At 33.6% G+C, this 11,449-nt stretch overlaps 1 protein-coding gene across 1 annotated transcript; it reads left to right on the forward strand.

Moving 5' to 3' along the window:
* Positions 1–1,968: 1,968 nt before the first annotated feature.
* Positions 1,969–9,429, forward strand: LOC132745975 (killer cell lectin-like receptor subfamily E member 1; the record flags this gene model as incomplete). Its single annotated transcript, XM_060735007.1, has 3 exons — positions 1,969–2,210; positions 4,046–4,125; positions 9,319–9,429. Coding segments are annotated over exons 1-3 (303 nt in total), but the record flags the coding sequence as incomplete, so codon positions are not given.
* Between the last annotated feature and the right edge of the window lie 2,020 nt (positions 9,430–11,449).

The raw sequence follows: 11,449 nt of genomic DNA on the forward strand, positions 1-11,449 counted from the left end.
TCCGGACTACTTCTCTTATACCACTAATGCAGTTTCAATGAAAATTTACAGGATTGATCAGTAGCTCAAGTTGTTGTGCATATTGCACGGGTTTTCCGGTTCAATGATTTTTGGCAGAGTTATGGCCCTTTGATAAAAAGGTGTTTTTTTCTGTGTGTTGCCAGATACACAAAAGCTTGTCCGGACTACTCCTCATAAACTACTGGTGCAATTTTATCCAAACTTTACAGGAATGATCAGTACCAAGTCTAGTTGTGCACTGTCCGTCTGTCTGTCCGTCTGTCACAAAACTTGTCCCAACATGAAATTGGCCATCATGAGGCGACACATGTGATCACTGATCGCTCTTGTTCAGTCAAATTTAAGATAATTTGTTATTTAATTTTATTGGTTATTACACAAACCAGCATATGATCTGGATTTCTTGGGCCTAATATTAGTTCTTTTATTCCGATAGAGCTCTTTTGAGCCAACCAATCAAATCATCCGTTACAGATAAGCATTGAAATCAACCACTAAATTCCTCTGTTACACAGAGGCATATCAATTGTAAAATCAGACTATGCATTGATTTTGCGTTAGAAACAAACAACACATACATAGTCAAAGATAGGTGAGCTTTTGTGATCACAATTTGTCCGGCGTCCACCGTCCGTCTGCGTCCGTCGTCAACTTTTTATACAAACACCTTCTACTCAGAAACTATTGGGCCAAATGTGATGAAAATTTCCTGGGATTTTTCTAGCATGAAGCACTACTAAAATTGGGCGTGGACGGTAGTTTGCACTTTACAGTACCATCCATAAAGAGGCTCAATCAAACCGAGCCTGCAACATTTTCAATTTTGTCGTTTTGGGCTTTCTTTAGGGATTCTTATTTTCTCTATTTTATTGTTCTCGCGAAGTATCTTGAGAAGCAAACACTTTCTTGTGAGGTATAAAAAATAAACCGTATATAAAATCCTTATGCGAAAATTGATTTCTTTCAATTTCTTTCAATTTCAATTTCTTTAATCCGTTTATTTACATGTACATTGTTACTCGTTTTGGTCAAAGACTTGCACATATTGTTATTTACACATTACAGCGTTGCTTCATATACACGGTGATAACACACTGAAAAATTGACTTCCACAAGTTTAACCAACCAATATTTCTTTTAGAGCAACGCTTAATTTATAAAATTGGTTATAGACAGTAGTACAAGTAGAGAAGACAAGCCGGAAACAAATTTGTCTTTAAAAATATTTATTGATAATAGCTTAATACAGTTCTCAGAAACAAAATCGTAGATATAAATGTTGTTGAATCATTCTTCATTGCTAATATCCTTAGACATGAACAAACATGGTGCGACTTACGAGAAATTGACAGGGAAAATACAATTTTCAAGTCTTCTCGGCAAATAAATGACCGTGTCACAATCAAAACCTAACACACGAGTCTGTAATCACACACCTGAAGTAAATGCATTTCATACTTAACATATACATTTACATCTCATAGCAAACAATTAATAATGCATGTCCAACTTCTAAGTTTCTGGCACATATTGCCCTGTGATTTCCATTGTTTTGATCGAAAAAAATAATTATGATAAAACTAGCGCATTATACATATCTGAATATATTAATTTTAACGATTAGAATCATATATGCTGCATTCTTTCTTCCTTTTTAATTATGTCTAAATGTATATGTATTTTACCATTGATGACCACTCTTAATCTGAAACAGTTTAAAAAAATGTTCATACATTACTCAATAAAAAGGACTGGTCGGTTGATAGTTTGCATAGTTCTTTCTAGAGCTTTACTTCGTGTAAGATAGTTGTCTTACTTATCGGTTTTCTTTTCAGAAAACTCTGGGCCCCCGGAAATATGGTGTTTTGAGGGGTTTAGGGGAAAAGGGGTTTTCCACACTAATAAAACTTGCCCAAAGGGTTTTAACTAAGGGGGTTTTAAAAGTCTAGTCTTAGGTACTTGTGGATCACTTGTAAAGGAAATAAACTTCCAGTGGAGAAAGGGAAATTGTAATCATCGGACATTGTTTATTTGCGAAAAAGATACAACATTACAAACGACAGAGAAAAGCAGTATCATGACGACTTCAAGTTTAACAACAGAGGCAGCGAGTAGCACAACTTCCACAACAAGCTCCACACCTCCTTCTTCAAGCTCATCTGCACAAGCAACAACAACAAAAATACCAGGTGTGTAAAGTAAAAACAACGAGTATATCCAGTACCGCATAAATGTGCAAATGACGCAGGAATTGTGTAATTCTATGGCCGAACCGATCACCACGGAAAATAGATCAACTAATTTTGTTTTATGGTACATCCTGAATATTTCCATGAAAGTGTTTATGTTTCAAGGTCATCACGATCTCGCTAGCGTATTGAAGGCTTTTGTGTTTCGTCGATATCATTAAATACAATACTGTGTAATTATATTACATTATAGTTTTTGATATTCGGTGTATCTGAGACATATGCTTTACTGCTTGTGTCATACAACACTATAATTAGCAGATAATATGAGTATGAGGTAATTTTGCGAAGTAACGCCGAATTCCAATCTGACTTATGTTCATATCTACTTAAGTAATTTATTGCATGTAAATATCTGATAGCCATCGTATTTGTTTCGCCTTCATTGTGATTCGCGTGTCCTAGAGTAAGCTATTTTAGCCATGCAATCAAACCGTCCTATCCAGGCAGACATTAGACATAGTATCGAAATATTGCTGTCCGTGGAAGTAAATCAAACTGTTTTTGTTAGAAAAAAAAGGTTTGAAGAAATTTGAAACAAATAAACTGGAAATAACAGATTAATTTTTAATGGGCAAGACTGATTTGCCAGTTTACCTGTCGGTCATATTGACAATGACATATTGGTTCCAGAAAAAGTGAATATTACCAACTCAGAATTGGTTTCCCAGTGGTTTAAACTAGAAATCGCATCGCTTTCAAAGTTGATAAAATTCGCCGATGATTAACTGTTTGAAAGGTCACGAGAAGGTGACCTGCTGTTGGTGCCCGTCAGATCTCAAGCGTTAATTATGAGCTGATTTTAATTAGATTGTGCGATGCATCAGAGCAACGGTGGTTGCCTCATTAAAAGAAGCTGATTACTATCTTATCATCTTCCTTCCAGAAATACATGACACAAGTTCCAGAATTACATGACACTAGAAGTTTGACAAATATCTCAGATAAAGCAAATATGAAGAAAAATTAAGTTGAAGTTAAATTCGTTCTTGTACTTACTTATTTCGACGAAACATAAAAGTCGCCTTGAAAATGGTAGTCAGGTCGTCATTCTCACGATTGATCTTTAAAAGTAAACATATTCCAGGAATTATTTGTTATACTGTTAAAAGTATAATGTCCCTCTATACATTTCTTTTGATTGATTTACAATAAAATATTTTGGTCCGTACTTACTGACCGTATTACTCGTTTTGGCCATAGCTTTGCATGGATTCGGTGTTACTTTAACGTTATTTGCACATTCCTGAGTTACTAGATATACACGTTGTAAAATAGAAAATAGCTTCTATATCAAATATATTTTCTTTAATTTTCATACATTTAAAAAGGCAACGTTAAGTAATTTTCAATACAGATGTATTTTTTGTTTGGTTGGCTTTTTTTTCGTTCTCTGGTATTTACAGACGTTTAATTCATTAAAAAAAGTGTTACATGGCCCGCAAAACCAATGTCCATATTTCGCAGGTTGTCCCACAGCCTGTAAGAACAAGTGATATATAAATATCACACGGACAAGTTAAGAAATGCTTCAGATAGAAACGGACAAGTAAGTCAAAATCGTATTTTGCCGGCCTTGTTGTTGTAAATCAGAATAGTTTGCCGAATCTGAATAAAGTGCACGGAATTTGGAAAGATAGGGGTTATATATATATATATATATCTTATAACAACCATGTAGAATTATTTTCATAATACTCTGCGTACTTGTTATTCAAATAACCATCCATATATGTGTTTAAATATGCAATCTACATGCATTTATTTTATTTTAGATTGTCCTGACAACTGGATTACTTACGGGCAGTCATGCTATTTGTTCAGTAACGAGTCCCTGATTTGGTCAGATGCAAGAGTAAGTTAAACATAACCAATAATTTGCGTGTTTAGAAACAAAAGGGAGGTAAACATAATCAGCGGCGAAGAGGCAATGATGAGTAAACCCCAGCCAATCATTGACGTTGCTAAATGTGATGCTTTGTAAATATGACCGGTTAGAAATGTAATGATGGTATGTTAAATAACCGATTAGTTAAATGTTTAGATACAAAGAGAGGTGAACATAACCAATGATTTGTGTGTTTAGATATAAAGCGAGGTAAACATTAAGTGACGCAAATGCAACAAAAATGCCATACTCTATATCAGGTTATTTCCGTGCATGGCAATTCGCGATTCTGGCGGTAATCTGATTTTAGTGAATCTAATGTTAGCGCTTTTGTTGTACATGTTTGCGTTTTTCTTCTAACAAAGAAAGACCACTCTTTTTGTCAGATAATTTATTGTTTTCACAGAAACTCGTGAAATCCCCGTATTAATTTAAAAGAGAGTATATTTTTGTGGATATTCATTGCACAACGAAAATTATATACTCGCGAAAAGAACATGATATATGGTATATATTTTTTATGCTTTTCAGTTAAATTGAAATTTTACACCACTTACAAAACGCAAATGTAAGAAATATTATTTTTAAAGGTTGTTATCCCGTTGAAATCTTCTGTTTTCAGTTAGCCTAGAAAGGGTATTAAATCACTAAATAATATTTTAAAAAAACTTGGATATAATCATGTTTTTAATATATCAAACGCGTTCTAATATATAAAATATCTACTCAATTAATAATATCTTTATAAAACTCCGCAAAACAACAATAGTGTGTAGCTTTTATATCAATTAATCTAGTGTGTGTAGTCTTCATCGAGTTTTAATGTGTCTTTCTTGTATGAATACCATAAATAATTCATTCACAATTTTCAAAAATATCAATAAACTTACACCCATGATCACACTGCTTTCGACAACGACAGTGTATTTACATGACATACTTGTCGATTTTTATCAAAGAAGTCAGGTGCGGACAAAGAGTATGTACAGCGTCATACTATATATCGTCACATTTGTATGCCCCCGCTATAAAATGTTACCCTGTTCCGTCATTCCTTTCTTCCGTCCTTCCATCCTTCCGTCATTCTGTCAATCCGTCATCATCAGTTTCCGTTCATTATCTTAAGAACGGTTGCACACATTCAACTAAAATTTGACATGGATATGTCATAAGATAATACAGGTCAAGTTCGAATTTGGTCATGGTTCGATGATTTTTGCATGGTTCGCACTGGCCTTGAAAAGTCCTTGAATTTAGTTTCAACCTTGAAAAGTCCTTGAATTTAGGGTTGCCTTGAAAAAACACTAAAATTGTCCTTGAATTTCAGTAAACCCCCTTGAATTTCGGTAAAATGCCTTGAAAATCCAAAAGGGTATAAAACCTGTCGCTGTAAAGGTCAGGCAAATTTTCCGCTACAAAATCGGACATGTGAACGAAGGCAGCCCGATCGAGTGCGCCCATTTGGATCTGTTTTAGTAGTGTTTAGCCAGCGTTACGGTTTTGGCACGGATTTTAACAAGCACTTGTGTATGACGTCATCGCAAATTGTGTACAAAATGTCAGCTTCCATTGCGAAGTAAAAAATGGGAAAATACACTAAGAAATGTACGTTTCAGCTCAAATGGCTTCAACAATACAGTTGGGTAAAACAAGTTATACAAGACCCACAAAAAGCACAATGTACCATGTGTATGAAAACCATCGATTTGTCGCAAATGGGAGAGAGTGCATTAACATCGCATGCGAGGGGTGCAAAGCACCTAAAAAATCTAGACATCAAGTCGTCATTGACGAAGTGTGGCCTTGCATTTGTCAGACAGGAAGGAACTATAAATGTCAAAACTGAAAATTGCAGTAGATCTGATTCAAATAATAACATTGTGCCATCCCAATCCACAACGGAAACTGTGCATGACATGACAATACCACCCCCACCCACTTCTAGTAATCATTGATTTGTGACTGAATCAAACATTCTAAGAAAGGGCTTCAAAGAAAAGAAACTGGAAGTTGAGGAAATTGGAAGAGAAATCCAAAAAAGAAAGGAAAAACTAGCAGGGTTCTCAATAAGAGCCGGCCGAAATGGCCGTCTAAAAGCAATTTTTGGCCGGCTGAAATTTGTAAATTTTCAATAGAATTTGACTGTCAAACATGCTCCGTGATTATTGTTAATTTTTCAGTAGAAACACAATATATGATTGGAATAAATCTGAAAACAGACTTTAATTAGCAAATAAATCTTAATTAAACTTGCATAAAGTGAAACCGGAAGTCCAACTCAATTGCCGATTTTTCCAGCCTGCTGCAATATTGCAATGAAAAAACTTGCTAAAACTGGACACTATTCAAGGGTTTAAACTTTAAAAAATATGATTTGTTTGCTATTAAATCGTAAAATCAATTGTTGATAGTTGTCATTTACACTGATAATGCGTACTAAAATACATTCATGTGTTGTCAAAAATAGATCTGATTTCGGATGTAACTTATTCGGACATGCAATTACGGATTGGGGAAAAAATTCATAAAAGAAAAAAAGAAATGTTTTTAATTAAAATATCTTTCTTTGACTGAACTTCATACACTGATATACAATGCTTATTTATGAATAAGCAATTTTAATGCAAGTAATATAATATGAATAACAAACTTGTAATAAAAGTTTTGATACCTTAGTTATAAAAATTAAGGGCAATATACTTTGATCAAAATGACTTAAAATCTATAATTTGTTGTTCAAATCAGGGACAAAAGATATAAATCAAATGTTCCTACTCAAATCTTATACCAAACAACTAATAAATTTTTAGTGAATTGCATGTACTGAGATTTGCTGGCATAAATAGTAAAAGTTTGTTTTTGTGGCATTTGCTCTGTTCCATGTCTGACAAATTAAGTTTATAGAATTTATGACTAACACATTTAGGTCCTGTTCAAGCTTTTACCTTAAAAATGAGAATCAATTTTAGGATCAGGATCATTAATTTCAATATTTGGATCAAGTATAAACTTGCCATCGCAAACCCAACTTTATCAAATTAATATTAGATATATAATCTATGAGGATAAACAATGAAGAATATAAGTTTTTAATTTGATCCTGATCCTTAAATTTTTGTGAACACTGGGCCTGTTTTGATTTTGAAAACATAAACTGTACATTGATGTATATATGTAGATGTGAAACTGTAAGCTCTATTGAAATCTTGTTAGTGCCATGTCTGCAGCTTGACAGGCAACACATAATTTGCTTATTTTTCATTTAATAATTTAATGCCAGGTGAGTATTCACATAATTGGCAAGTCATTTTAAAATGCCAGGCTGTTCGATGAAAGCGTTAATCCCCAAAAAATGAAACAATGATCGGCATCTGGCACATGATATTTTATTATTGAATAAGAGTGATTTTTTTCAGTAATGTTTTTCTCCTGTCTGCAATTAATTCCCAACATCACTGTATTGGTCCAGTATTTTAAAATGAATTGCAGGATATGGTGTTTCATTAAGTTTAAAATAAATTAAAAAACAGTATTTAAGGCAAAACTGCACTTTTTTCCAATTAATCACACAAAATATATTTGACAACTCTCTTAATACTGGATTACTCATAATGTAACACATTTTTTTCAGAATTTAATAGTGTGAGAAACTTTATATAGTTTTTTTTCAAATTATGCCTTTACATTTGGTATTCTGTAATAGTTTTAAACTGCCAAAATATGGCCTAGAATGCAGGAAATCAAGCGCTTTATTTCAAAATTTTTCGTGGGAGCATACCCCCGGACCCCCCAAGGAGGCCTGCTAGAATACAAATTTGGCCTGCTGAGCTGAAAGTCATTGAGAACACTGAACTAGATAGAGTTGTGTGAATTTACTCAATCACCTATATGTTACAGTTTTGGTGTTCATATATTCTACTGACTGTGCTGATTTTCTAAATATAGTCACTGTTTTGCAATTCTAGTCATTTGAACCTTAAATTGAAATACACATGTTTTATTTACATGTTTTATATCACAGATATGGTTGTAAAAGTATAATTTTAAATAAGATCAATTGCAATAAAAATGTATATCACAGATATGGTTGTAAAAGTATAATTTTAAATAAGATCAATCGGGAAAAAAATGCCTTGAAAATGACAATTTTACCTTGAAAAGTCCTTGAAAAGTCCTTGAATTTTTATTTGAGAATTTGGTATGAACCATGTTTTTGGCAGAGTTATGCCCCTTTTACTTTGAAAACAATATGAAACTTTCAGTTTCCGTTCATTATCTCCCCAAAGGTACAACACATTCAACTCAAACTTGACATATGGATGCGTCAAAGGAATGCGTAGGTCAAGTTCAAATGTGGTCATGGTTTAATGATTTTTGGCAGAGTTATGCCCCTTTCACTTTAAAAATAATATGAAATTTTCAGTTTCCGTTTATTATCTCCCCAATGGTTCAACACATTCAACTCAAATTTGACATATGGATATGTTTTTGCAATGCCCAGGCAAAGTTCGAATTTGGTCATGGTACAATAATTTTTGGCTGAGTAATGCCTCTTTTACTTTGAAAATAATATGAAATTTACAGTTTCTGTTCATAACATACCCAACAGTGTTACATATTCAACTTAAATTTGACATGGATATGTCAAAGGAATGGGCAGGTCAAGTTGGAATTTGGTCATGGTTTGATGATTTTTTGGCAGAGTTATGTCCCTTTCACTTTGAAAATAATATAGATACATCTTAGGAATAAGCAGTTTAAGTTTGAATTTGGTCGTGGTTCAATGATTTTAGACAAACTTCTCTTTCCTGAATGTTTGAAAAATTTTGAACTTTCAGTTTCAGCACTTATACTTTTACCCATTATTTTGGCTACAAATATGCACTATGCTATTTTTAAAAGGTTAAGACTGAATAATTTCAGTGCCTTGAACATTGTATGAAAAGGGTATGTGTTAACATTGAAAAGTTTTAAGGTCTTTGAACTTAAAATGAAAAAAATAATTAATGCACCATCTGAAATTTTGGCTGCATGCGGGGCATCCGTGGCATGATGACACATTTCTATTTTATATATTTTTTTCTAAATCAGGTAAAAAGAAAGTACATATTTGTTACAAAAAGAAGTTTATTTGGTAATAACCAAATGTGTTTATTCCAGATCCGATGTGAAAACCTGAATGGATATCTTGTCGAAATAACGTCTGCTGATGAAGATCAGTTTCTGGTAAAACATGCAAACTTTTCCACCAGGCAAATAAATGAGAAGAAGGTATAGTGTTATTTCAATGCTATGTTTATTTACATTGTAATAGGGATGGCAACGAGAATACCAAAATCAATACTCGAGTACTCGGTCATTTTTCCGATCGAGTACTCGGTTACTCGGACGATTTCCAATGATCTTCAAGTTTATCACACAATATCAACACCCGTCCGCATGCTATTTCGTTTTCGATTTAAATTCATAGAATTCGTAACTATAGATAGACTGCAAAGGAGACAAATTAATCAAAATTAAATCAAACGACATTTTATTTGAGAACATTTTAAATAATGCAATATCAAGTTTAAAACATGTTAAACATCTTTTCTACTAATAAATATAGACTGAAATCGGCGGCAACAAAAATTTAACCGGGTCTAAATACTACTTTAATTATTATATCATAATAGCAAATACTGCCCTTGCTGTTTTGCCAAAAATGTTACCTTAAAACAAGATTCGGGTACAAACTGCGCTGTGTTACACAATTAAAGATTACTAAATATCATAAGAGGCGGAATGACGTAAAGCGACACATGTGCGCGTGTCAACTGTTGATCGCGCTAATTAAATTTATGGTATCATTTCGCACCTCTGCAAGGAAGTTGTGATTGCATTTAACAGGTATTTATAAAGGTATATGCACATCTCCGCGAATTTCTGAACTAATTGGATACAACAAACTGTCTAAATAGCAAATAAAATAGAAATTATACATTTTTTCCGAGTAATCGAATATCAGTTTTGTTAACCGATATTCGGACGTTCGATCGAGTACTCGGTTAACCGGTTACTCGTTGCCATCCCTACATTGTAAAAACAAAAACAAACATGATTGGTACATGTAAATAACAGCTAGGCAGTTACAGGGAGGCCTGAAGTGAAAATTAATAACATGATACGATTGTAAGTTGTACATTCCTACGCTTTCGAAGGTTTTGCTATATAAACAAAGAAGACCGGAAACATACTAGCACTTTATTACACCACAATAAACTCGTCTTTAAATTCACCCCTGTAAGATTAAGGTCACAAATGAGTCAATGAATATCGACACATTTCGGGTAATGTCGCGAAAATGCTTTTTTGCCACAGGTTTCATTATGCCTATTTTAGTAAATTTTTGTCACGTGAAAGGGTGGTGGCCCACTGTGACGTCATTATTTGAGTAAAAACCATTCTGGTGGCTCAATGGCCAAGGTCCTTAATTTATTTTCGAACGCTCAATTTTTTCCAGAATCTCAGAACACTCCACTAGAAATTTTATAAAAATACATTACAATTAAATTACAAAGCAGAAACATGAAAATATGCACATTTCAACAACAACAAAAAACCATAATGAACAAAGAAAATAGTTTTGCAAATGTAACTGTTTTTGCTTTTGTTGGCAACTTAATAAAGATTTCATCTCTTTGTTTGTTTAATTCGGTTTTACGTCACACCGACACAATATAGGTCATATGGCGACATTCCAGCTTTAATTGTTAAGAAAGACCTCAGGTTCCCTTCCGTGCATTTTTTCTGGCACGTACGGGTACCCGAGTACTGTTGAAGTTTATTTATTTCGGAACTGTTGTAAATATAACATGGATCAGTGCACCTCAGAGAAGGTAGGTCATGTGTATATGGATAGTATAATTATACTTATTGGCCATAGTCTTCCAAGAAAAAGTTGCAGTGTAATCGTAGCGTGCTTTCCCTTCAATCTTACTGGAGCTAAGGTTCAACATTTTTCTCAAATTGATTTTTTTTCAATGCACTGGTTCTTCATGTTTGTGTCATGCATTCATGTTGCATTCAATTCAATTGAGATTTTGTGCTACATATGGCACTATGGCTTGCAACAAAAATCATCTATTTTATTGAGAGCAAGTGAATCCTGGGCGTGTTTGGTTAAATTGTGTGTTATGGCGATGTAACAAGGACGTCGTCACACTTTCGTTGGAAACTTTTCATCGCAAATATGAAATGTATGCCATCAGATATTGTTGGACTTTGGGGAAATTTAACTTTTTTATAATGT

The sequence above is a fragment of the Ruditapes philippinarum genome, unplaced genomic scaffold (genome assembly GCF_026571515.1).
Source record: "Ruditapes philippinarum isolate M1 unplaced genomic scaffold, ASM2657151v2 ctg3543_1_1_1_1, whole genome shotgun sequence".
Classification (NCBI taxonomy): Eukaryota; Metazoa; Mollusca; class Bivalvia; order Venerida; family Veneridae; genus Ruditapes; species Ruditapes philippinarum.